At 36.9% G+C, this 26,300-nt stretch overlaps 5 protein-coding genes across 6 annotated transcripts; 4 read left to right on the forward strand and 1 right to left on the reverse strand.

Moving 5' to 3' along the window:
* Nucleotides 1–4,040: 4,040 nt before the first annotated feature.
* On the forward strand, nucleotides 4,041–7,518 carry LOC110810467 (receptor protein kinase-like protein At4g34220). The gene is made up of 2 exons (XM_022036665.2): nucleotides 4,041–6,163; nucleotides 6,727–7,518. Exons 1-2 carry the CDS (start codon nucleotides 4,492–4,494, stop codon nucleotides 7,392–7,394), a joined length of 2,340 nt encoding a protein of 779 aa, XP_021892357.2. The 5' UTR covers nucleotides 4,041–4,491; the 3' UTR covers nucleotides 7,395–7,518.
* Nucleotides 7,519–7,921: 403 nt separating this feature from the next.
* On the forward strand, nucleotides 7,922–9,168 carry LOC110810432 (carbohydrate esterase, putative (DUF303)). Its single transcript, XM_022036620.2, has 2 exons — nucleotides 7,922–8,593; nucleotides 8,811–9,168. The coding sequence occupies exons 1-2, from the start codon at nucleotides 8,015–8,017 to the stop codon at nucleotides 9,015–9,017; spliced, it is 786 nt and encodes a 261-aa protein (XP_021892312.2). The 5' UTR covers nucleotides 7,922–8,014; the 3' UTR covers nucleotides 9,018–9,168.
* Nucleotides 9,169–10,888: 1,720 nt separating this feature from the next.
* Nucleotides 10,889–14,144, forward strand: LOC110810431 (D-3-phosphoglycerate dehydrogenase 1, chloroplastic-like). The gene is made up of 4 exons (XM_088222075.1): nucleotides 10,889–11,518; nucleotides 12,321–12,808; nucleotides 12,899–12,994; nucleotides 13,140–14,144. Exons 1-4 carry the CDS (start codon nucleotides 10,987–10,989, stop codon nucleotides 13,809–13,811), a joined length of 1,788 nt encoding a protein of 595 aa, XP_088078201.1. The 5' UTR covers nucleotides 10,889–10,986; the 3' UTR covers nucleotides 13,812–14,144.
* A 307-nt stretch (nucleotides 14,145–14,451) lies between these two features.
* Nucleotides 14,452–20,360, reverse strand: NHD1 (sodium:hydrogen antiporter 1). 2 transcript variants are annotated; one of them, XM_088222077.1, is made up of 10 exons: nucleotides 19,844–20,360; nucleotides 18,994–19,170; nucleotides 18,740–18,868; nucleotides 18,267–18,317; nucleotides 17,302–17,408; nucleotides 16,650–16,770; nucleotides 16,102–16,163; nucleotides 15,695–15,997; nucleotides 14,840–15,134; nucleotides 14,452–14,751 (listed from the first exon to the last, which is right to left on the reverse strand). In XM_088222077.1, the coding sequence occupies exons 1-10, from the start codon at nucleotides 20,087–20,089 to the stop codon at nucleotides 14,632–14,634; spliced, it is 1,611 nt and encodes a 536-aa protein (XP_088078203.1). In that variant the 5' UTR covers nucleotides 20,090–20,360; the 3' UTR covers nucleotides 14,452–14,631. The 2 variants fall into 2 exon arrangements, with proteins under 2 accessions (XP_088078203.1, XP_088078202.1); XM_088222076.1 differs by having other exon boundaries at nucleotides 18,141–18,317.
* A 3,503-nt stretch (nucleotides 20,361–23,863) lies between these two features.
* Nucleotides 23,864–26,219, forward strand: SEP1 (stress enhanced protein 1). The gene is made up of 4 exons (XM_088206652.1): nucleotides 23,864–24,023; nucleotides 24,159–24,260; nucleotides 25,122–25,306; nucleotides 25,844–26,219. Exons 1-4 carry the CDS (start codon nucleotides 23,918–23,920, stop codon nucleotides 25,946–25,948), a joined length of 498 nt encoding a protein of 165 aa, XP_088062778.1. The 5' UTR covers nucleotides 23,864–23,917; the 3' UTR covers nucleotides 25,949–26,219.
* The last annotated feature ends 81 nt before the right edge of the window (nucleotides 26,220–26,300 follow it).

Consider the following 26,300-nt stretch of genomic DNA (forward strand, 5'->3'; position numbering starts at 1 on the left):
TTGAGCCATAGCCCTAGCCCAAATCAATATGGGCCAATAAATGTTTAAAGGCCTGGCCCATCAAAAAAGCCCACTAGTTCAAATATGGGTATATGGCTTATAGACTGTTACTCCAATTCATCAGTTGAATCCAGATATATATATATATATATATTTATATAAGTAGCACTGAAATGTTTAATTATATAACTCTATATTTAATATTACTCGAAGATGACAATAACTCTGGTATTAATTAATTAATTAGAGTAAATGATGTATACAATATCAATAATATAATAAAAATAATTACTATAAAAATACGTAAAGAAGTACAATCTTAACTCGAACTCACTATCTTGTATAAAAAAAAAACGTAATAATTATTAAATTAAATAGTAATTTGTTATATTCTTCATATTCAACATAGAGTCGGACGAAATTTTTTTTTTTTTTTCCTTACATATATAATGGAAGTAACATTATAAATAAAAATATAGAATATGAACCCGTGACTATAATGAAAAGCAAAATTTGGCTTCTTTTGTCAAATGAATACTAATACAAACGTTACGAGATTTACATGGCCCCACCAAAGAAATCATATATCTTTTTTTATTGAAAATAATATTTTAATATAAGTTTTTAACTTACTTTAAATATCTCGATTAAATAAATATAGTTATCACGTAATATCATAATTTAACTTTGATAATAAATTTTTATAAAATATTTAATTATGTACGAATAAAAAATCGTATCTATTTTGATGTTAACATTTAAAATATTTATAGTGTAATAACGAGAGATGATAAAAATTTATATATTTAAAATTCATAGTATGTCAAATGATAAATAGAATTTTAAGTTTAACATTCCAAATTACATTATAAATAAATGGTGGTTTTTGAGTTTTAACGCATAAATCAATTTACTCCGTAATAAAATTTTACTTGTGAAGCTAAAATATTAAGTTTTTAGAAATTTCACACGTATTTGTTATATTTTTTAAAAGATATTGAATATATAATACATCGTAGCAAAAATAATTTCATGTATTTTTTAAAAAAATAATAAGTTTCACAAATCAAAATTACAATAGTTAAATTTTATGTTACGGACATCAAGATCGTTTTTAAATTTTTTTAAAACTCATTCAAAATCGTTTAGATCTTGAATTGCCATTATCATCGTTAAATAAACTTTTCAGTAAAAATTTATAGATTTATCAGTATGCGATACATATATACAAATCGTAATACAATATAAATTAATTTTTAAATAACGATAACAAAAATGTATTAATTATTTAGTTAATTAATGATTAATGATTAAATAAATTTTAGAATAAAATAAGATTATATACAAATTATTATGAGATTTGATTAGGTTAATATGTAACGGTTCCGGAAATTTAAAAGAAAATACATATAATAATCTGAGTGCGGAAGCGAAATAAAAGATTAAGATTAACATCCCTTATACAATAATTTAAAAGTATTAAATAATATCACAGAATAAATTCTCTGAAAGAAATACGAGAAATGAAAAAAATAAAGGAAACTATAAAACATATAGCATCTACTCGCAGTTTTTTTGTGGATAGGGCTCGAGAACCAAGTCCTCCTTATCTAAAATTATTAAATAAGGAATGAGCTACACTATCCCAGTAAGGACATCACACTATATCACCGTCACATAAGCAAATGTTGGTAGAAAATCAAAACAACCAATTGAGCAGTGGATTTAAAACAATACATTTATTTAAAATAAAACTATTTATCATTTTTCTTACCATCGGAGAATTTATGGAAACAAATTACAGAAACAGTAATATCATACAGATCACAATTTTGTACATAATCAGTAACATAAAACATATTTAAATCCGTATTCATTAACAATAACTGATTATCACCGTTTCTCGTTTTCACCAGCCTACTAGTATCTACGGGGATCCATAGGGGTGTCCCCGCTACACGTGAACTATTTTCCTTAACAATCTTAATTTCACGGCCGTCCCCATAACCCGTCTGGTATGAGCACCAAATGACCAAGTCTCTATACCCCGTCTGGTATGAGACAACGTTCACAGTAGGATTTCTTACGAACCCGGTTCGTCAACCATCTCTTATGATATCTAGTGAGACTGTCATCTTATCCATTTATCATATCACACCCTATTCCTGTTTTTCCTTGGTATCCGTTACCAAATCAAACATAATCACATAAACAATAAATATGCACCCGGTAATGCAATCATATCTTAAATTCTAAAATCACACAGTGGCCAAATAATGCAGTAATACATGCATTTAAAACCATCAAATAGATAAATAAGATATCATCATGCTTTTACACTGTAAAATAATTCAACAGAAATCAACAGAGAACAATGTTCGATTTCGGGCTCTATTAGCAATTCGTAATTAATTATGTATATCTATCTAACTTGTACAAAAGACCATATTATTATTTATTCAAACTTCACATTTATGATATGAAATAGGGTGAGAGGTCCTTACTTGATTTGACGTCGAAAAGCTAAATGGTTACTGTGCCTATGGGCGGTCCCTAGGTTCCCTAAATTTTTATTCGGGAACTGAAATGTATTTACGATACCTACAAATATTCCAAATAACCCAAAAATCAGTCATAGAACTTACTCGGCCAATTTCAGAAATCCGGCACGGCGGCAATCCACCTTGGGTTGGTTGTTTTCTGCCGTTTTCGACCGAATTCAGTCAAACTTGCTTCGTTCCTCTGAGAAAACACACTTAGGACCCTCGGTGGGTATAAAAAACGTAGAAAATCGAAACTCACTGGCAATGGGGCTCTTCGGTGCGGCGGCTCCTCCGACTCACGTTGCGGTTGCGTGTTTTGCTCCGGTCAATCTGTAGAGGAGGAAACGGTGATCACAACGGTGAAAAAATCACATCAAACGGGAATCGGAAATGGCCTCATCGGAGGCGAAAACTGAAACACCTTACAGCGGCGCCGCTAAGCTTTGGTGACGTTTTTCGGCCAATTGGTCGGTTCTTTCACTCCGATTTGGTCATGGGTGGGTTTAAAATTGAATTTTGTATAATAAGAAAACTTTTTACCTCGTTTGGCGGTCAGAAATTGCTCCAATACAGCGGTCGGCTCCCCAGCGGCTGGGCTGTCTTCTCCAGCGATGGGCTCTGGCAGCTAGGATTAGGGTTTGGGTGCAGATGGGGTTATTTATACCCATCCGCTTTTGATCTAGGTCGTCCATCGCTTTTGATCTGGGTTGCCATCGCTTTTGATATGAACCGTCCGATCGCGATTAAATATAGAGTGAATCTGGGCCATTTATCATAATTCAATCTGGGCCGTCTGTGCACGTTTTCGATATGAATTGTCCGTGCGCGCGGGAACGGATCTCAGCCGTTCGATCGCGCACACGCGGATCGCCCACGTGGCTCCCCCCGCGTGGCCTCCCGCATCAGCGCCTCTGCCACCTGGCGCGCCCTGGTTGGTCGGGGCTGCTGACCGGGTATCTGACGTGGTGCATTTTTTCTAAATTGCACTTTGGTCCTTGTTTTCCAATTTCTTCTTCAAAAATACTCATATAACCCAAATTTTTATCCATTTTTTACCAAATTATTTTCAATTTCGCCCCCCATCTATTTTTTCCAATTTTTACACAAAATAAATTAAAAAATTTTACTTTTATTAATTTTAATTTAATTTTTTTTAAAATTTGTTTGGGGTCTTACATAATATGTATATATTGTGTGTACAAACAAACAAGGTTAGTTGTTGAGTGTTGATTGAATTAAAGAGTGGTTGTGGGATACCAAAACCATATGTTAATGTCTTCATATAACACACCCCCCTTGGTTTTATCAACTTTCTTAACAAAAGCCAATGGCCCGTGAAAATTGTCGGCTACATTTTCCTTTTTACTAGTGAGAAATTCCTTGTCCAAAGTGAATCGCCATTTTTATTCCATGTGACCAAATTTTGTCTTTGTATTTTAGCTTCCCCAAGTTAAGGTATATATATATATATATATATATATAAAGAAATACAAAATCTGGGTACCATATTTTCTACCCCCAGTAAATATCAGCAGCATCAAAGTCAAGAACTCCCTAAAAGGGAGCAAGCAAGATGGAGTAGGAGTTAATGGTGGGTGCTCTGCAAACTTGATGGGCGCCAACTCAATTGGGTGTCTTCTTCTTCCCCATTTGCAGATTCTTCTGCAACTTTCCCTATTTATAATTTCATGCATAGTGAGCCACAGAAACTCAGTCAACTCATTCACGCATTTCACTTTCTTTATTCCCCTTGTTTGTTTTTATTCAGAGGGTAAAAAAGAAAGGTGCTAGCTTTAACCCATCTCAGATCGGTTTGGTCACCAAAACAACCATAACTGCAGTTGGTCACCATCTCTGTCCTCCTCTCTCTCTCTCTCTCTCTAAATCATCCACTATGAATATGTAGCAGGATGGCGACTCAGTCTCGCTGAGTTAACTCGAGAAAACTATGAGTTTCGTTTACTTCTTTATCTTCCTTTTTCTTCTAGCTCCATCATTTTCTCTCAATAATGACGGTGTTCTTCTCCTTTCGTTTAAATATTCAATCCTCAGCGACCCATTATCCGTTCTCGAGACCTGGAATTACGACGACCAAACCCCATGTTCGTGGACTGGAATTACATGCACTGAGTTCAGCAACTGGGGAAGTGATACCCCTGAGATGTTCGGAGTCACGAGCGTCGTCCTTCCCGGGAACAAGCTCCTGGGTTCGATCCCAGTGGAGTTATTCAACATGACGCACCTTACCCACCTGGATCTTTCAAACAATTTCTTCAACGGAACTTTGCCGGATTCAATCTTCAACGCCGCTGAACTTCAGGTGCTGTCTCTCTCCAACAATGAGATCTCTGGCGAGTTGCCGGAGTCTGTCGCCGGCATGGTTAATCTTCGCGTCTTGAATCTCTCCGACAACGCCTTCGCGGGAAAGATACCCAAGGACTTGACGACGATGAAGAATTTAACCGTGGTTTCTTTGAGGAGTAACTATTTTTCCGGGAGTCTTCCCGGTGGTTTTGATTCTGTTCAAGTTCTCGATTTGTCGTCAAATCTGTTTAACGGGTCGCTTCCGGTGGATTTCGGAGGAAAAAGTTTAAATTACTTGAACGTGTCTTATAATAAGATTTCCGGTTCAATCGCGCCGGAATTTGCAGAGAAAATCCCGGAAGATGCCACCGTCGATCTCTCCTTCAATAATTTGACAGGACCCATTCCCGAGTCTCTTGCTCTGCTTAACCAGAAAACGGAGTCGTTTTCCGGCAACGCAGAACTCTGCGGGAAGCCGCTGAAGAATCTTTGCTCTATTCCTTCCACTCTCTCTACACCACCCAACGTTTCTACCACCATATCACCGGCGATCGCCGTCATACCAAAACCGATTCAGTCGACCCCGGAAACGAGCTCGCCGGGTCCACCGAGCAATACCCAGAATCAGACAACGAGCAGACTAAAAGCAGGAACCATAGCCGCCATCGCCGTCGCGGATTTAGCCGGAATAGCCATCCTTGCCATGATCATTCTTTACGCATACCAACTCAAGAAGCGCAGAGCTTTCAGAGACGACGAGAGCAAGAAGAAGAAAACAGACTACTCAGTCGGAAAATCAGTTAATGAATCGGGAACTTCATTAACGACGGAATCACCACCTCCGCAAGCAAAAGCATGTTCATTCTCATGCTTGACCATTAAAGACGGTGAGGAACCATCATCATCGGAGGCCAATAGCTCCGATAGCGACCGGGAAAACGAACAGAACAACGCTGTCGGAGTCAGTCGAGCGTTCGAGACGGCCGATAAGCATCGAGGTTTCCTAATGACTGTCGACGGGGAAACCCAGCTAGAGCTGGAGACTCTGTTTAAGGCTTCGGCGTATATACTCGGAGCCAGTGGCTCCAGCATTGTCTACAAGGCAGTCGTTGAAGATGGCAGGGCGTTCGCCGTCCGGCGAATCGGCGAGAGCTGTGTGGTTGACAGGTTAAAGGACTTCGAGAATCAAGTTAGAGCTATAGCTAAGCTGCGTCACCCAAATTTGGTTACAGTTCGTGGGTTTTACTGGGGAAATGATGAGAAACTTGTGATCTATGACTACGTCGTCAATGGCAGCCTCGCTAGCTCCAGTTACAGTAAGCTCCTTACTCCATATCTCTTTCCTATTTTCGCGCACGTTAGATTACAAATCCATCTTTTACTAAAGTACGCGCATTATATTTTTACTATGTTAGCAAATCTTTTACTTTTCTGCTAAAATACGCCGACCGTCTTCGTAGTCATCATCTTCGGGTACACGCTAGCAAGATAGACAGTATTAAGACTAAAATACGCTGAGAAGATACCGACCGTTAGATTCCTGTGGGTACTGCAACATAATGGATCTTATGGTTTAAGACCAATTTTATATTTGTGGCCACTCTCGAAAAACATATATATATATATGTGGCCCATAACATATGGGTGTGTTGTTTTAGAGATTCCTTAAAATATTGGGTCAATAAAAATATAATTTTACAATGCTTAATTATTAAATTAAAATAATATGACAAGAGTGGTGGTCCTGTAAATATATCGGCCTCAAAATCTGTATAAATACTTTGGTAAGTAATATTAACATTGTAATTCTTATATATATATATATACATTTAGTTGTAATATAAGAAATATTAATATTATATTTTATTATGAAAAACAGGAAGGTCAGCTGGCTCATCATCGTCCCCATGCAATCTCTCTCTCAAAGCCAGGTTAAAGATAGCCAAAGGAGTAGCCAGAGGACTAGCTTACATCCACGAAAAGAAACTTATCCATGGAAAAATCAAACCCAGCAACATTCTCTTAACCCACGACATGGAACCCAAAATAGCCGATCTCGGCCTCGACCGCCTCGTCTCCGCCGCCGCCGGTCCCAGTCTCGGCAGCCAAAGATCCACCTCGCAACCACAAGACCAACCCACCGCCGGCTCGAGCTCCTATAGCGGCGCACCCTTCTCCGCGAGTCCTTACCAGGCGCCGGAGTCGCAGAAGAATTTCAAGCCGAGCCCCAAGTGGGACGTGTACTCGTTCGGGATGGTCTTGCTGGAGCTCCTGACGGCGAGGGTGTTGTCGGAGAGGGAGCTGGGACAGTGGACCGCCGGATGGGTGGCGACGGAGGAGAAGAACCGGGTGCTGAGGCTAGCTGATGCGACGATCAGAGGAGAGGTCGGGGAGAGGGAGGAGGAGATGGTGGCGTGGTTTAAGTTAGGGTTTAGTTGTACGGCTTTCATGGCGCAGAAGAGACCGAGTATGAGAGAAGTGGTTCAGGTTATCGAGAAGACGAGTAGCGTTTCTTCTTCTTCTACGACGTCGTCTTTGTGTTTATGATGGGTATCGGGTCGGATCCTCCGTTAAGAGTGTTTTCCACTGTTGGATTAAAGCGGGTTGGCTTTGGCTTTTGTACGCGTGTTCGTCAGTTGGAATATATAATAATATTTTAGTTTATTATAAATTTAAATTTAATTATATAATCCATAATTTACAGTAAATTAAACATTATAATTAATTAAAAATTTAAATTATATTTTTAATGAAATTAAATAAATAATTTATCAACAAAGTTATTTGATATTATTTTTAATAAAGTTGTAATTTTAACACTGGTTGTTCATTTTTTTAAAATAAAATTTGTCTAATAAAATATTAGTCAAATGTTAAAAATAATAAAATTATTTAACTATAAAATTTTAAAATAATAAAGTATTGTATGATAAAACATTTTTATTTTAGAATAATCAAAGTTTAAAATAGAATTATTTATGTCATTTTTATTTTTTAAATTATAATTTTTTTTTATCAAACATTTATTATTATTATTATTTTAATTTTTAAATATTAATGTAAGCTTCTCCTTTTAACGCCCCACCATCCCATCCAAACGACAGCGTCCATCCCAAGCCCAAAACCCCCTTGCCATTTTGACTTACAGAAACCCCCTTTTCCCCGCCATGGAAACAGAAATTCCCCCTCAAAACCAGATCTCCACTCATCAACACAATGTCCACTCAAACAAGTCACTCATCTTCATCCTCTCCGGCCAAAGCAACATGGCCGGCCGCGGCGGCGTAACCAAGCACCACCATTGGGACGGGGTGGTCCCTCCCGAGTGCCTCCCCCACCCTTCCATCCGCCGTCTCAGCGCCAAGATCCATTGGGAGCCGGCTCACGAGCCACTCCATTCCGACATCGACACGAAGAAAACCTGCGGAATCGGACCTGGAATGGCTTTCGCTAACACGGTGAGGAACCTCGTGGGGCCGGATGTGGAGATCGGACTGGTTCCTTGCGCGGTCGGCGGCACGGCCATCAAGGAGTGGGCGCGTGGTGAGCACTTGTATGAGAACATGGTGAAGAGAGCTAGAGAAAGCGTGAAGGACGGTAGAGGTGAGATCACGGCGTTGCTGTGGTATCAAGGAGAGAGCGACACGTCGCACCTGCACGATGCCGAGGCGTACCAGGGGAAAATGGAGAAGCTGATACACGATGTCCGTCGTGATCTTTGCCTGCCTTCTCTCCCAATCATTCAGGTCCGTCCGATCAAATCCTCCTCTTCAATTTTATTTCACGAAACTATAAAATTAATCACTCACAAATCTCAAATCAAACAATAATTGATCCAGAAACAACTCGATTCGCATTCAAACAAATTTTAAATCAAACAGTAATTTATCCAGAAACAACTCGATTCGCATTCAAAACGTAATAATTCATTAAACAAGAAAACATATGATCCAATCGAAGCAGGTAGCATTGGCATCGGGAGATGAGAGGTACTTGGAGAAAGTAAGAGAAGCACAGAAAGCAATTAAAATAGGAAACGTAGAATGCGTAGATGCACGGGGATTGCAGCTTAAGGAAGATAAGCTTCATTTAACCACAGAGGCCCAGGTTCGGCTGGGCCGAATGTTAGCTCATGCATACCTTTCCTCTTTCCTTCACTCCGCCTACTAGTTTCCTAAATCAATTGCTTTACATTTTTGAATATTTCTATTTTTATTTCATTATAATTTTCTCCTGCGGAGCGTTGAATTATTAATGTACGTGTGAATTTATTCGAACAAATTGCTTTTATTTTTAAATTATAATTTTTTTTATTTAAAAATTAAGTTTAGTATAAGAAAAATATTTAATTTGAAAATTTATGTTTAATATTTAGGAAATGGGATAATATTTTAATATAAAATAATAATTTAATTTCCAATTAGATTAAGAGCTCACGTACCCCACTTTTAATGTAAATGAAAATGAAAAAACAAAACACGTTTCGTATTCTTCGTACTTTTCACCTACCAAAACAAACAAACAAACCGACCTGTGGATTTGGGTCCCACTTGTGGTTTTAGATTTGCTTCATACTCACCGTTTTGATATGATTGTATATTTAATTAAACTATTTATTTTATTTTTATATATAATAATTATTATTTTAATAATATTTTTAAAAATAATATTATAAATAATTATTTTTCAAAACTTTTAATTAATTAAAATAAATAGATATAAAATAGTGTTTAGTAGTGGAATCAATTAGACACTATTCGTTGAAAAAAGAACAAGATTCTGATTTCTACGCCTTTTTTCCTATTTGATAATTCTTAATACATTTAAAAAGAATATATATATATATATATATAGATATATCTAATTTTCAGTGATTTAAAAATAAATTTTAAGAAAGCTAAACAAATTCTGCCACCCACTTGCCCCATGGCCTTCTGAATGCTTCTTGCTTATAAAAAAAATTCAGTGGCCAAGAGAATTGTTAAAGTGAATGTTGTCAAATATTAAAAATTGCAAATTTCATTTAGACTTTAAACTATTGTTAACCTTGATTTTGTTCTTAATTAGGGAGTAAAATTATGAGTTGGGTAAGGTAGAGTGAATTATTTACGGTAGAAATTTTAATTTTTTTATATGTATAATTGAAATTATCGAAAACATTATTTATCTGTTAAAAAATATAAAAAAAATTTAGTTGTGACATATTGTTTGTTTTGTATAATTACATTATGACTTATTAGAATGAAATATAGTTTAATTACTATAATATTACAAACATATTAAAGAACTAAATCCTAAGCTTTATTCAATAAAACATTAATTACTGTTCATTATATATTTAAGAAGTTACGAGTTTTATGTTTTCAGTAAAATTTAAATTCGTAATTTTAAAATTAAACAAAAAGTAATATAAAATAATATTATTTTATATTTTTTAACAGATAAATAATGCTAAGCATAATTTTATTTTTAAGTATTTATTATCTAAATATTATGAATTCCATCGTGCGCAACAAAAATAGTCTAATATTTAGATTAAGAAAAATTAGAAAATGTCATTCACAAATATAAAATTTACAAAAAAAATAAAAAGATTTGCTTGATAGAAAAATGTACCGAGTTATAATATAAATACAGTTAATTGCTATATTTTAAAATATTTAATAAATATAATGCTAAATATTACTAATTTTTTGTACCCATAACAATTATAATTAATTTTACATGCAAAATTAATTTTAAAATCAAATTTCATTTGGAATTAAAATACTTTTTTTTTTTAACCATAAAATTAAACACTTTGTTTTACTCGGAAAATAGAAGAAACCATTTTAAAATAAACGGCAGGTCATTTTGTTCCATCACTCAGCAAACTAAGCCCACGGAATCGCCATAAACCACTCGCGTCCGAACAGGTACAGTCACGCGCTCTTTTTTTTTACACCTTCCCCAACTTCCGCATTTGATCCCACGCGCGTGTCAGGTCAAAATTGTGTTCAAATGACCCCCCCCCGCGTCAACTTGCAGCTGCACGCTCACGTAAACACGGACTATAAATATTAAACCCTTTCTCAGATCCCGCAAACTCTTCTCCTTTCCCAACTATTTCGGCGCATAGAAAATATCGGTACCGTCCGAAATGGCTACCATGCGCACCGCTCCGTCGACTCTTAAGGTAGTTCCGTCTCTCTCCTCCAAGCTACCTCTTCCCTCCGCCTTTTCCGTCGCCGCTTTTCCCGGTCGTGCTGGGTTGTCAAACCGGAGAATTGTCATCGTCGCCTCCGCTGCTGGCGCAAAGCCGACGGTGCTTGTGGCCGAGAAGCTTGGGGACGCCGGGCTGACGCTGCTCAAGGAGTTCGCGAATGTCGATTGCTCGTTCAACCTGACGCCTGAGGAGCTGTGCACGAAGATCTCGCTCTGCGACGCGCTGATCGTGCGTAGCGGGACGAAGGTGAACCGCGATGTGTTCGAGTCGTCCGGCGGGAGGCTCAGAGTTGTTGGAAGGGCCGGCGTTGGGATTGATAACGTGGATCTGGCGGCAGCTACGGAGTTTGGCTGCCTCGTCGTCAATGCTCCTACTGCAAATACGGTTGCCGCCGCGGAGCACGGGATCGCGCTCTTGGCCGCCATGGCCCGAAATGTTGCCCAAGCTGATGCCTCTGTTAAAGATGGTTAGTGGTCGCGGTTAGTTTTGTTGTTTTCTTCATTATTGGTCGTTTACTCTGATTCATATGCGGAGATGCATGACAAAGTATCGTCTGTGTTACACTGATTCCGGACTTTTGTTGAATAGATTGTTAGCGTTCGTTTTAAGATTTGGACATTTACGTTACAGCCATTTACTGGATCTGATAAAAAAAATATGGAAACTTAATCCCCACATTTATCTTCAGATGAAAAGCCAATCATTTTTGTTTTCTTTTTCGGCTTTTTTCTTTTATTTATGTCTGCGAAGAAATTTTGTTGGAAAAGTGATTTTGTGGATATTACTTCTAGAAAACAGGGACTTGGCATGTCTGGCCTGTCTAGTTGAAGACTTGTAGTAGCTTTTCGAGATCTCTCTGGATTGATTCCTGGAATTTTGGGGGAGTGATGGAGAAGGAATCTTCGAGACATTTTTCTTGAATTCATATCAGATCTCTTAAGTGAACGCCGGAGGCTTTTAGGGTTTATGAGGGGTTTTTTGATGGTATGCTTTATCATGGTTCAGGTGGCTGATTCTGTTTTAATTATTTTTGTTGAAGGAGCTGGAGTATTTAGTTTAATTGCTGTGTTCCTTAGTATAGCTAACTCAAATAATTAATGTTACAATCATTGATATATTATATTATTGCCCTGCTAGAGAAGATTGCATCATTGTACGCAACTTATTCATGTTCTTTTTCTTTTTCAGATGCTTCACTATGTATCTGTAATATTTCATAAAGAGCCTGCCATTTAACTTGCTTGTGCACTACTTTGTTTATGATACAGGAAAGTGGCAGAGAAATAAGTATGTGGGTGTATCTCTTGTTGGGAAAACACTTGCTGTGTTGGGTTTTGGGAAGGTTGGATCAGAGGTTGCTCGACGGGCCAAAGGCCTTGGTATGCATGTGATTGCACATGATCCATATGCCCCTGCAGATCGTGCACGCGCAATAGGTGTGGAGCTTGTGAGCTTTGAGGAAGCAATAGCAACTGCGGATTTCATCTCTTTGCACATGCCTCTTACTCCTACCACATCAAAGATGCTCAATGATGAAACTTTTGCAAAGATGAAGAAAGGAGTTCGCATTGTCAATGTTGCTCGTGGAGGAGTGATAGATGAGGAAGCTTTAGTCAGGGCACTTGATTCTGGTATTGTTGCTCAGGCTGCACTTGATGTTTTCACTGAGGAGCCACCGCAAAAGGACAGCAAGTTGGTGCAACATGAGAGGGTGATAGTGACACCGCATCTTGGTGCCAGTACAATGGAGGCTCAGGTCTGTTAATATGATCCATAAAAATTGGCATCTGGCTTCATGTCATTTTCCCTGACCATACTTAGTAATGAACTCGTGTTTGCTATTCAGGAAGGAGTAGCAATTGAAATTGCTGAAGCTGTTGTTGGAGCCTTGAAAGGCGAGCTTGCTGCTACTGCAGTCAACGCACCAATGGTTCCTGCTGAGGTATAACTTGAAATTAGGTCTTGAATATGAGTGGGATCTGTTGAATGGTGCCTTTTGTTATTTTTAGGATGCTCGAGGGTGTTAGAAGAGGGGAGATTTTTTTCTTGGAGATTGTATATTTAATGCTGTAATTTTTTTTTTGCAGGTTCTAACAGAGCTAAAGCCATTTGTGGTGCTTGCTGAGAAACTTGGTAGACTGGCTGTCCAATTAGTAGCCGGAGGAAGTGGTGTGAAAAGTGTGAAGGTGACCTATGCTTCTTCTAGAGCTCCTGATGATCTTGACACGAGGCTGCTCAGGGCCATGATCACCAAGGGTCTGATTGAGCCTATATCCAGTGTGTTTGTGAACCTGGTTAATGCTGATTTCACTGCTAAACAGAGAGGGCTTAGGATTTCAGAAGAGCGTGTCATTTTAGATGGGTCTCCTGAGAGTCCACTTGAGTTCATCCAGGTTCAGATTGCTAATGTAGAATCGAAGTTTGCTAGTGCCATATCGGAGACCGGGGAGATTAAAGTCGAGGGACGAGTGAAGGATGGAGTACCTCATTTGACAAAGGTAGGATCTTTTGAGGTGGATGTGAGCTTGGAAGGTAGCATCATCCTCTGCAGACAGGTCGATCAGCCGGGCATGATCGGCAAAGTGGGGAGCATTTTGGGTGAGGAAAATGTCAATGTCAGCTTCATGAGTGTCGGAAGGATTGCTCCGAGGAAGCAAGCCGTGATGGCAATAGGAGTGGATGAGCAACCCAGGAATGAAACTTTGAAGAGGATTGGCGACATTCCGGCAATAGAAGAGTTTGTCTTCCTCAAGTTATAGTTTGAGGGTCTCCGACTTTGTTTCCCTTCTCTGCCCATTTCAATTGGGATTGTTACAATTTACTCCCTTGTAGCACTCAGTTTTGGTAAAATTTCATTCTTGAGTTGTTCTGTTGTAGCCCTAGTTGTGGTAGGTAGAGGGAATAATTCAGCTTTCCTATGAAGGGTGTTTCTCAAGGGTGTCTCCCTTATTGGGTTATCTATATATTATATGTACTGAAATATCCTATTTTACTTGCAGCTCTCTGTGCTTTATGAATGTGAATTACCAATGTAAACTCATGGTTAGTTGTGTTAACCTATAAATAATAAATGCATTATATCCTGTTTTTAACTTTGAAATTTTACAATAATTAGCTACAATCAATTATTGCCAAACAGTAGAATATTCTTATTGTAAAGCTGGTAGATTCAAACTTTACACCCACTTCCATCTCAAAGCATAAAAGAATTAAAAACTTAAACAAATGGCTAGGGTTTGAATATTGAATTTTGCTTCCCTTCAAGTAAATTCATCATAAAATTGTGAAAAAGACATGCTTTAATCTACCCTTTTCTAATCCAGTAAATTCACAAATTGTTTGCTGTTTATATCATCTATCAAAAATTTTCTGGTAAAGGAAAGATTTGACAGCCCAAGGTAAAATCAACCTAAATTTATTATTGGGTCTAAGAATTGTTATCCTCTCTCTTCATTTTAACTTCTATTTTCTCAAGAAGAAGCAAATGTATACACGATCTCTATTGTCTTTTGCCTTTCACATTCTCCACAAATAGCTGGAAATATGCAAAATGGGAAAACAAGGCTTGACCACTGAGATTTACGAACCAGAAAGGAATGGAACTTGAGCTACAGTTGTTGGTAGTGCAAAGTGGAGGTTATGAACTGCTAGGTAGGCAGCAATACCAGCAGCATAACCAGCAAAAGCGAAGCCACTCACCTGCAAGTCGGACATAGGAAATCGACTTGTAAGACAGCAAAGTAATAGGTATTTTCATTTGGAAGTGTGTTATCGATGGCAGACTTACCTTCCGCAGATACCAAAAGAAGTCTACTTTCTCCATTCCCATAAAAGCAACTCCAGCTGCAGAGCCAATAACTAACATGGAGCCACCGGTGCCAGCACAATATGCAATCAATTGCCAAAATTCAGAATCTTGAGGAAAAGAGGTGAGATCATACATGCCCATTGTTGCTGCAACCAATGGAACATTGTCTATAATTGCTGATACAACCCCCACAGCACTTGCAATTAGTTCCGTGTTGGGAATATGAGCATCGAGATAATTTGCTAATTCCCGGAGAATCCCTGCTGCCTCCAGACTAGAAAACAAGGATTTGAGTATGTCAAAATGGGAAGGATATGACAATGACTTCACTCCTGAACTACAATTTATATCAAACTTTAAAGAGTTATGCAGAAGTTTCAAATAGAATTCCAGAATCCGTTCAATTTGAAATGGGAATCAACAAGGGCAACTTATTTTCTTCGACCTACTGAGTAGTGATGAGGTTTGGAAGGAGAAGGTTAATAGGTTAATAATTGCTCACCATATTGAACAGAAGTGTTTGCCCTAGATTATCACAGCAAATAAGAACTTCTATGTATTTAGACAAGTGTCTATATGGGGAACTTAAAAGAGAGAGACTAGGTCTTTACTACTCTGGGATTGAGAACAATGATCATATTCATTAAATAATGGATGAAATTTTAAAGACAAAAAACCCAATCTTTTTACTTCGGAAAGATGGGTAAGAAAAAGGCCAGTCTTAATAAGCCTTTCACCATGCAGACTTGATAACTGTAGGAATAAAATAGAACCAAGAAGGTTCTTTTGACATAGCAAAAATGAAATTAAAATTTGAAGGTCTCAAGTCTGTACCTGCTGACAGACAACAAGATTCCGAGGAAGAACAGAGCTCCTTGAGTGTCAATCCGAGATAAAGCCTGTGGTACTTTCAACTTTTGCCTTTCTGATTCACCATAATGGATAGCATCTGTCAGAATCCAAAGTACACCGAGTCCTAGCAGCATGCCCATGTAAGGAGGCAATCCAGTGAGGGCCTTGAACACCGGAACAAAAATCAGTGCTCCAATACCCACAGAGAAGACAAGCTGTCCTCGAGGTGCCATCTGTTCAGATGCCAAAACATCGCCAGAGTCCTGTCCCTTGCCATTGACTTCACTGAATGAGGGCAGAGAAACTTGCATCATTTTATCCATAATCCAGAAAACTAAACATAACTTTCAAAATTCAAATTCCGTGACTCTCTGATAATGCAAGGGTACCTAGTCAAGGACATAAGAGCCAGTGGGACAGCAAGAGAAACAGCAGATGGTACAATCAAGTCCTGTAAGAAAGAAAACTCTCAGGTATTGGAACTCTTTCCTTGATTTCAGTACAGTGCAAAAACTTTCTCCAATAAGTTTTAACATAAAATATAATCCTTGTCAATGTGAATTCTGTCCTACCTATGGGGTCTAACCGTCCAGATAACCAAGCCAAAAATAGAGAAGGATATAAAGAATTTGAAATCAGCACAATGGAATTCGAATCCCAAGCCCTATTCACTTATTTCCACTAGATACCCATGTTCATCACATTACCCTTGGAATCCAACAGTATATTTAGACATAATTAAGAGCACTGACACATTTCTTACCAACAGTAGAACTATTACCTTGATCTGTTGGCCAATTTTGTATGCACAATTATAAAAATGCACAAGGGAATCTCCTCCACATATATATATATTTGTATATCAGTTACAAATATGTATCAGCAAGTGCTGAAACAGTAAATCTGATATATCACACGGTCATTATGAAGAAATTACCTTCATTGTTGGCAAAGTGGATATCTGGCCATGAATCCATAACATAGTGGTGGTGACATCACCAATCGGAGTCCATGCACCACCAGCATTTGCTGCAATCACAACTACAGCTCCTAAAATCCTGCAAAGAATCCAAATATATAACTAAGAGTTACTGAGATTATCCAATTATTCTTACTTTTTTAAAGGGAAAAAAATCTTTCTTTTTTGGAGAATAAAATTAGAAGATACAGATTCAAACACTATCTGAAAAGAATCTTCAGGTGTACTATGTCCAACCATATCATACATGCCACAAATCACTACATAACTATGACAAGGGGAAGAATTCAGTGAAAGAGAGGACGCCAAATTGGTAAAAACTCCAGCCACATGATTGGTCAGTTTTAATGAAGGAATCTGCTGTAGACTCTGTTGTATGTCCTAATTGCTTCCTGTTTTGATAGACTTACCTATAAAATTCAAATTGCCTGGAAAAGAAGCCTAACTTTCTACATCATCATGGTAATGATCAACTTTGCTTCAGATAGACATATTGTTGACAACGTTGAAAGATGAACTCTTCGTATGACCTTAGGAACTTCTATACATGATAACAGATTTAGGAAGATACTCAATCATAAGGGAAATATGCCAACGTGCAAAGACATACTTGCGGTATTCTGATGGAGGAACTAGCTTCCTCAGTAAAGAAACCATGACGATTGTAGAAGTCAAGTTGTCCAGTACTGAACTGAGGAAGAAAGTTATAAAGCCAACCTGCAATTCTAAAATCAAGTCAAACAAAGTTGATAATATTCTAATAGGACAGGTGGTACAACACACAAGACACACAAAATCAAATCAATAAACTATCTAGAAACCAAAAATCTTAACCACAATGAAAGTATATAGAGTTCTCCACGTCTTCTGTAATTTTTTAGTTCATATTGGCTTTAAATAAAGAAAAACAAACAAGATCAGTCAAACATCATATTTGATTCACCAGAGGAGGACAAAAGAAGAAAAAAGAAAAAAACCAGGATGGGGCATTCAGAGCCTAAAAAAATTCTTTTGCCAAATGCCTGGCTACAACTTAACTTACAACTATGTCCAACATAAACAAGAGTTTAGAAAAAAGGTTTTCCTTCTTCCTAAAAATTTATTCCTGAACCAACTGCTCTCAGTCTACCCAGATTGGGATCCATTTAACATAACATTTAGTCAACGTTTAACAGAAAAAACTTCTTATTCAGGAAAGAAACATTAGACAGATAAAAGATTATTTCAGATCTTTTCCTTTTTTGTCAATAATACATATTATCTATTTAAGACAGAGCACATAAGATTGCCTTCTTCATTGTGTTTACTGTCAAGAATGCATATAATCTATTTAAGAGAGGACATATTTTATTCTGTTTGATCTTAATCCAGCCGCAATTTTTGATAGATCGAACAGCTGAATGAAGGGATTTGTCCATATGAATTTGATGGCAGAAACAGAGAACTAACCACCCATAATAGAGTCCTTGGTTTTCGAGTGGTTATATTGTCTGTAACCAGCTTAAACCCTTGATGGGCATCAACAATCTCAACAATAGTCATTGCACCAAGCAAGAAAAAAACTATTTCACTAACTTCTGCAGATGCATGTGTCAACTCCGAAACAGCAATATCAGTTGAAGGAGCCTGCAAAAATCAAACAGAATCATCCTTCAGATAAATAAATCTGCATTCCACAAGTGTAGATCTGGAAGCACTTCAACAGAAGTAGATGTAACAGCAGTTGATCAAAGTGGGAGAGAGACTTAAAATCATGATTTTACAGGCTGAAATCTCATACAAATGAGCAGGATCACTATCAATCTCCAGTAGTAATGCCACACAACATATTTAATTATGATGCTGCTTATGATTGACACCTGCTAACAAGAAGGCCAGATCCCCATAACAGAATCACTCCTGATAGCAAAATTTTTCTTCTTTCTGCCCATCCCCTCCCAAAAAAACAGACGTAGGGTTGCAAAAACTAACGGTCTCAATACCAAAATGAAGAAAGAAAATAAACAAGAAGCATAATATCATATCAAAGAACCATTCTTCTTTCTTACCCCAATGCTTCGCACTACCCACAAGCTTACAGCCATCAATAATCCTACTCCACTTTTATTGAAGGCTAGAGACTCTTCAAAGATGATTCCTGCATACCCTATTCCAAACAATAATGCCATGGCAAGATCCTGCAAACATGAGGTTTTAGTCAAATCAATAGGTTGTTATACATTTGATGATGTGAATGAACTTTTCCTCCTCCAAGACATGGAGTCCTGAAATAGAAAGAAGTGAGAAACATGATAAATAAAACCTGATTGGCAGCAACCCAGGAATGGTTAATTGCCACTGTCCCTGTAGCAGCAGCCGCAAAAATAGCTATAGCTTTCACTAAATCAGTCTTTGGCTGGTAATTGGCTTCAAAATCGCTTGAGCTCGTTTCATCAACTGAACATAAAGGATCACATGATCCAGATGATGATGTCAACTCCTGTTAATAGACTAAAGGTCAATAAAAAATGTAATCAATTAGATGAAATTGCCTGATTATTCTCTTAAATTAGAGTCATGGCAGTTAATTATCATCCCTTCAGTGCTTTGAAGAATTGTTTCTGCTTGCTAATTGCAATTAATGACCGACAAGAAGAAGCACACACACACACACATGTATATATATATAAAGGAAAAGAAAAAGTCATTTCCAATGAGAAAATCCATTCTGGTACATCATAATCCATAAATGAACTCAATTATCTGCAGAAACTGTTCCATACAATCCAAAAAGTAAGACACAAAAACCCTAAAGTTCTGATTCCACCAAATATAGGTACACAATTAATCACCAACCAATAATGCAAATAATCCCCCAAACATAAAATTTTCAAAGATAACAAGATTAAGGAGGATCCAAAGCTTATACATTCAGAAACAGCAACCCATAATCAAATTCAAATTTCACATTTTCATGAAGATGGAATAGGGGTACTCCTAAAAATCGAAACTTCACAATTTTCTTTCAGGAAAAGTTCTGGGAAAAAAATAGAGTTCTTCAGTCTCATGCATATAAAATATACTCGGAGATAAATTAACGAAAGTAGCAAAAGAAACAGAGAGTGTTCTTCCGAATTGAAAGTTGCAAAGAAGATAATAATAAAAATTTCAACCTGGAGTTGCTTCTCATTGGTCGATTGACGAGATGGAAGAGGAGAAGAAGAGCCTTTTGCCTCGTTCTCAGCTCTAGCAAGAATCCCATGTCGGAGCAACCTTGGCCCTCTGATTTTACACAGAGACGACCTCGAGCTAGGGAAGGATTGGATAGAGGGTAAGGAAACTGGAGGTGGGTAGGAAAATGCCCGTCTCCTCGGCTCGCGGGAAGAAGACAGGTGAGACCCAATTGATAAGGCCGCCATTGGAGAAGTGAGGCAGATGGAACGAGATAGTTTGTCGATAAACTGGGCAGGTATGTAAGGTTGAAGAAGGAGCAGAGAAGGGAGTATGTAATACACTCTGTTATTTGTGCTTAGCCGGTGTAATTCGTGGTTCCAAGTTGCATGGAGAAAAGGATTGAAGAGATGGAAATTGCCATTTACAGAGTCCAAAGTGGTGGAGAAGCAAATGGAGATTGGGAAAAGTTAGCACCTTTTGGGATTTTCTTCTTCAAACTCTGTTCTTCTAATCTTGATAAATTTTTTTTTTTTTTTTAATACTAATAACATTTTAATTTTTTTTAAATATATATATATATATTATTCATATATAAAACTAAGAACAGCCAAGATAATAATTAATATATATTATTATATTAATAAAATTTTTCACAATACATGAAAACTTAATTGTATTTTTTAATTACCATTTGACTATAATTTTAAGTCTATTATTTATTCTCACATTTTTATTTTATTATTTTTTATGCCTTTAATTTTTTTAGTAAATATAAATAAATTGTAACACCCCAACCTTTTTCTTTTCTTTTATTATTATTATTATTATTTTATTTTAATTTTTTAAAATTATTATATGAAAATAATAATTTATTATGTAATAATATATGGTTTGAATTTAATTTAATTTATTTAAATAATAATAAGTGGTAAAATTATTTAGGAATTTAATTGAAAATAATTTTGAAAAAAATGGTGAAAATTTATATTCTTGGAATATTTTTGAAAGGAAAATTAAAAATTGGGGGTCAAAACACAATTTAGAAAAATTGTGCCATGGCAGCAGCCCCAGCCAACCAGGACACGCTGCGTGGCAGAGACGCTAACGCGGGAGGCCACGCGGAAGGGAGCTACGTGGGCGATCTACGTGCACGCGATCGAACAGCTGAGATCCGTTCCCGAGCGCACGGACGGTCCAGATAAAAAACGCGCATGGATGGCCCAGATTGCACGTGTACGGACGGCTCAGATTGAATCGCGCACGGACGGCGCAGATCGTATTGCGATGAACGGCCCAGATTCATTTCCTATTTAATCGCGATTGGACGACCCATATTGAATTGCAATGGACGGCTCAGATTAAAAGCGGATGGTTATAAATAATCTCATCCGGACCCAAACCCTAACCCTAGCCGCCAGAGCCCCTCGCCGGAGAAGACAGCCCAGCCGCCGGGGAGCCAGCCACCGCCACTCGCTGCCGCACCGGAGCAATTTTCTGGTCGCCAAATGAGGTAAAAATTCTCCTATTGGCTCAGAATTCGATGCTGAACCCACCTATAGCCAAATCGGAGCAAAAACACTGGCCAATTAGCCGAAAAATGCCGCCGCTAGTTTTCTCGATTTTTACCTCCGATGAGGCTCTTCCTGATTCTCATTCGATGTAATTTTTTCACCATTGTGACCACCGTTCCCTCCTCTACAGGTTGACCGGAGTAAAACACTAAATCGCGACTCGAGCCAAAGTAGCCGCCGCACCGGAGAGCCCCGCCGCCGGTAAGTTTCGATTTTCGGTATTTTTTTCGGCCCACCGAGGGCTTTAGGGGTGTTTTCTCACAGGAACCAATATAAGTTTGGCTGAATTCGGCTAAAAACGGCCGAAAACAACCAACCTAAGGCGGATCGCCACCGCTCGCAGCGGCACCGTTGCCGGAGCACGGCGGAGCCGCCGTGCCAGAATTCTGAAATTGGTTGAATAGGCCTTGGGTCTGATTTTTGAGTTATTTGGGACATGTATAGGTACCGTAAGCGCGTTTTAATTTCCGGAAAAAAGATTTAGGGAATCTAGGGACTGCCCGCAGGAGCAGTGAAATTTCAATTTTCGACGTCGAATTAAGTAAAGACCCCTCACTGTATTTCCTATCAAGGGATTAAAGTTTAATAAATGATAAAACTGTATTTGTATAAATTAAATAGATATGCATAATTTATTACGATTACTAATTGAGCCCGAACCGGACATATTTCTATGTCAGTTCCTGTTTGATTTATTTTACAGTTTAAATGCAGTATAATATCTGATTTAATTATTATATGGTTTTTAAATGCATGACTTTGTGAATCTAATGATATGTTTGTCTTGTTGGATGCTCGTTGATTGCTTTAGTATTCATGTTTATGTGGGAAACAGGAAACTAAAAAAAAAATAGGAAAGAGGTGTGAATTGATGAATGGATAAGTTGACAGTCTCACTAGATATCTTAGGAGATGGTGGACGGACCGGGTCCATAGGGAATCCTACTGGGAACGTTGTCTCATACCGGATAGGGTATTAAGGCTTTAAATATTTTGACACTTATATCGGACGGGGTATGGGGACGGCCCGCTTCACCCTCATACTGGACGGCGTATTGAGGTTTATTGTTTGGCGTCCATACAAGACGAGGTATAGGAATAACCCTGAAAATTAAGTTTGTTAAGGGAAGGGTTCACGTGTAGCGGGGACCCCTATGAATCCCCATGGATACTAGTAGGCTGATGAAAAGGGGGCAACTATTGTTTGATGAGTGAAATATAAAAGTATGACATGTGCTATGTTACAGATTATATATGAATTCATTATATCTATGATGTTGTTGTTTCTATAAGTTGTTTTTATAAATCACACTGAGGTAAGTGGACGGTAAATGGTTTGATTATTGATAAATGAATCTATTCAAATTTTGTGCTCAATTAGTTGTTTTTGGTTTTCTATCAGCCTTTACTTCTGTGATAGTGATATAGTGTGATGTCTTTATTGGCCTAGTGTAGCTCATTCCTTACTTAACCATTTCAGATCAGGAGGACTTGGTTCCTGAGCTCGATCCACGAGAAGATGGCGAATAGATACCTAGATGTTTATTAGTTTCTTTATAGTCTTTCGTTTCTAGTATTTCATTTAGATAACTTATTTTTTAATATTATTAGTACGTTTAAGTTAATGTGTAAGGGATATTAATCAAAACCTTTTATTTCGCTTTCACACTCATATTCTTTATATACATTTTCTTTTAAATTTGCGGGGTCATTACATAAATTGAATTTTTATCTCATTTTAACTAATTCACTATAATTAAATTTAACTTAATTCTTATAATAATAAATTAAGTTATCAATATTATTGAATCAAATATTATAAATCAATCACTATTAATTTATATTATAGTCGCATATATGACAAGATTTGTATCATAAATAAAGTTTAAATTCGTAATCTTCGTACGAAATATACAAATTTTAACAACTAACTCATTGTCTCGACGATTCTTACTTTAGTTAATAAATTAATTTTTAAATTTTGTAATTTTTATATTTTCTTAATAAATTAACAAAGCTTTTAAATAGTTAGGAGAATATAATTTTATTATATATATTTTTTGAAAATTATATGAAAATATTAAAATAATTATAACATCATAAATCAAAGAAATGACGAATAAGACTATATTAAAATTGAAGTAAAATTTAATTTATTTAATTCAATATATGTATATAATTATTGTGCAACCTTTTAAATATCCTTAAATTCATTGCAATTTATTCTTTATTACATAAAATAAAAACAATATTTATTTATTTTATTTTATTTTATTTTTTTAACGCATAATTATATATTATTTTATTAATTTTTATCATTTGATGTTTATTAAAAAAAATTAATCTGAAATTGCTGTGGATAATAATATGACAGCCCCGGATTCACAAAGAGTCACCGCTACAGTCCCAGATAAGGACACGTGTCCGTCTGGGAGACATACGTAGTCTCCCTCCCTGCTCACCAACCCAGGTGATTTTATCATTCACGTCATCAGAGAAGATATGATAAACTCAAACATTGTGAGGTGGTGTTGCGCCATTTCCAACAGCTCCCAACCAAACATGGCCTTGGCTAGTGTCTCCGCCTCCCTCGCCTTCTCCGTTCATGGTACTCTCTCTTATATCTATACGTGTATGTATATAGATAGACACATGTATATACACATAATCAGAGACATACTTTTATACTGACATGGATATATATATATATATATATATGGGAATTCTAACTTCTGTTTTGCAGATAATCACGTTATCAACCCAGGAAGAACCCTAGCCACTTCTAGAACATCAGCTCGAAATTTTGCTCTTAGTGGAACTACGTTTGCTTCTGGTTCTCCTCTGTGTAAGGAATTTGCTCTCTGTATTTGGATTAAGTTTGTCTTCCTCGCATGTTGGATTAAATTTGAGTTAGAAGTAAAGAAAATGGCATAAAATTTGTGGGTAAATGTGCGAAAATTGTTGATTATCTGCTACACTTAAGAACTTGCTCTATTCTGTGTAAGGAACTTGCTTTAAAAATCGCATCCAAATTGACTAGGGAATTCCAGGTGAAATAACAATGCATTAGGAATTCCATAAATTTCATAAGTTTTGATGAAATTTGGAATCTATTGTTTTAGTTTCAAATAGAATATCGTAGAAGTTAATTTTTGGATATTCATCTTCTTCCAATTGAATTGAGCTAAGTGTGGACTTCCAGATGAATTTCACAGAAACTTTTTTTTTTTTTTTTTTTTTTTTTTTTTTTCATATATAGCCTAAAGTTGTGTTTAGAAATGAAAAAAATGGCATATAAATTATGGGAATGTTGTGAAAATTTCTGTTGCTTTGGAACTTGCTCTTTTTCTTTGTAAGGGACATGCTCTCTCTCTCTCTCTCTCTCTCTCTCTCTCTCTCTCTATATATATATATATATATATGTGGGTTCAATTCATTTTTCTTGAATGTTGACGTGAATTGTGTAGAAGGTAAGAAAATAGAATAAAAATTTTGTGGGTGTGATGTAAAAATTTTTGTTGCCTCTTGCTGTATTCAAGAAATTTCCTCTCTGCATCCGGATTCAATTAATTTTTCTGAAATGTTTGATTAAGACGCTGCGGACGTAAAGAAAATGGCATAAAGATTTTGTCTTTTGTTGCATTTTTAAAGATTGAACGTGAAAATTTTTTTGGGTGAGATCTAAATTCTTGCTTCTAATGCCCAGTGATATGGAGAACTTCTGTTCACCAGCGAAAACCCACCTACAAAGCAGCAAGATCAGTTTCAGTCAGATGTGAGCAAAGTACGCAGGAGAGCAACAGCTTGGATGTGTGGCTGGGTCGGTTTGCCATGGTTGGCTTTGCAGCGGCTATTACTGTTGAAATAGCCACCGGCAAGGGACTTCTTGAGGTATCTTCATGCTGCAGTTCGTGACACTTGTCAATTTTTAACTATGAAAAGGCTAATTTAATTTTGTTCCAGTCATGGTTTTATGTGCCCATCTTTTTCAATCTGCTGGCTGTGTCTACACATAATTGTAAACCTAACATGTAAAGATCCAATACTAATTTAGTTATACAGGCTAACGCGTTAAATACATAGAAAATAAAATAGTTGATCATGCATAGTGTGTTTTTTTATAGTTAGTTTCACGAGTTTCTAAAACAGCTGTTTTAGTCATTTTATTAGTATACTATTACCAAAATGTGTACATAATCTAACTCTCTCTTCTTTTTGAAATACACATACTCTAACTATCTCTATCGGTGAAAGGATAATATGGCCACATGCTACTAAAGTTTAGCAGAATTGAACAAAAATTTTGTCAAAGTAGAAAACTGAATTGTAATTATGTTAAGATCTTGTTTCCATACCCGAGAATTTAATTGAAATAACAAATGGCTTCCAGCCGATGTCTTATAAAAGCCATTTTTTCGGTTTTTGCAGAATTTTGGGCTGACAACTCCTCTGCCAACAGTGGCGCTGGCAGTCACAGCATTGGTTGGTGTCCTGACTGCAGTATTTATCTTCCAGTCTGCCTCTGAGAATTAGTCAAACACTTCATGTTGCTATACTCAAGTTTGTAACTGAATATTCATATTGTCAGTTTTTTGTTCATTACTTGTCTTTTCTTGGTGCCTCTTCAATTTCTGAAAATGTCAACAGCTAAGCCATAAGTTGGCAGTGTATAAGTTGTGTAAACTCTAGTTGAAGTTAGTCTCTTTGTTGTTTTTGTAGCCAGAGTATCATCAGTGTTGTACTTCTCATCTAACTTTTCAAAAAAACATTTAATCTGATTATTTTGTGATTGATACTGCAAAAATCTCAGGTGACTTGGTGTTTCTTCAACAGTATATACCATTTTGCTTCGATGGATGTCAAGAGTTCTTCGTAATCTGGATCT

This window comes from Carica papaya, chromosome 6 (genome assembly GCF_054855325.1).
Source record: "Carica papaya isolate Zhongbai chromosome 6, ASM5485532v1, whole genome shotgun sequence".
NCBI lineage: Eukaryota > Viridiplantae > Streptophyta > Magnoliopsida > Brassicales > Caricaceae > Carica > Carica papaya.

Excerpts from the sequence above, each read along its gene's own strand:
- LOC110810431 (XM_088222075.1), top strand. The coding sequence starts at position 10,987 with ATGGCTACCATGCGCACCGCTCCGTCGACTCTTAAGGTAGTTCCGTCT. Across the intron at positions 11,519-12,320 it reads TGATGCCTCTGTTAAAGATG|GAAAGTGGCAGAGAAATAAG; the intron begins GTTAGTGGTCGC and ends TTTATGATACAG. Across the intron at positions 12,995-13,139 it reads CACCAATGGTTCCTGCTGAG|GTTCTAACAGAGCTAAAGCC; the intron begins GTATAACTTGAA and ends TTTTTTTTGCAG.
- SEP1 (XM_088206652.1), top strand. The coding sequence starts at position 23,918 with ATGATAAACTCAAACATTGTGAGGTGGTGTTGCGCCATTTCCAACAGC. Across the intron at positions 24,024-24,158 it reads CCTCGCCTTCTCCGTTCATG|ATAATCACGTTATCAACCCA; the intron begins GTACTCTCTCTT and ends TCTGTTTTGCAG. Across the intron at positions 24,261-25,121 it reads TGCTTCTGGTTCTCCTCTGT|TGATATGGAGAACTTCTGTT; the intron begins GTAAGGAATTTG and ends TCTAATGCCCAG.
- LOC110810432 (XM_022036620.2), top strand. The coding sequence starts at position 8,015 with ATGGAAACAGAAATTCCCCCTCAAAACCAGATCTCCACTCATCAACAC. Across the intron at positions 8,594-8,810 it reads CTTCTCTCCCAATCATTCAG|GTAGCATTGGCATCGGGAGA; the intron begins GTCCGTCCGATC and ends CAATCGAAGCAG.
- NHD1 (XM_088222076.1), bottom strand. The coding sequence starts at position 20,089 with ATGGCGGCCTTATCAATTGGGTCTCACCTGTCTTCTTCCCGCGAGCCG. Across the intron at positions 19,171-19,843 it reads CCAATGAGAAGCAACTCCAG|GAGTTGACATCATCATCTGG; the intron begins GTTGAAATTTTT and ends GTCTATTAACAG. Across the intron at positions 16,164-16,649 it reads CCACTTTGCCAACAATGAAG|GACTTGATTGTACCATCTGC; the intron begins GTAATTTCTTCA and ends TCTTTCTTACAG.
- LOC110810467 (XM_022036665.2), top strand. The coding sequence starts at position 4,492 with ATGAGTTTCGTTTACTTCTTTATCTTCCTTTTTCTTCTAGCTCCATCA. Across the intron at positions 6,164-6,726 it reads CCTCGCTAGCTCCAGTTACA|GAAGGTCAGCTGGCTCATCA; the intron begins GTAAGCTCCTTA and ends TATGAAAAACAG.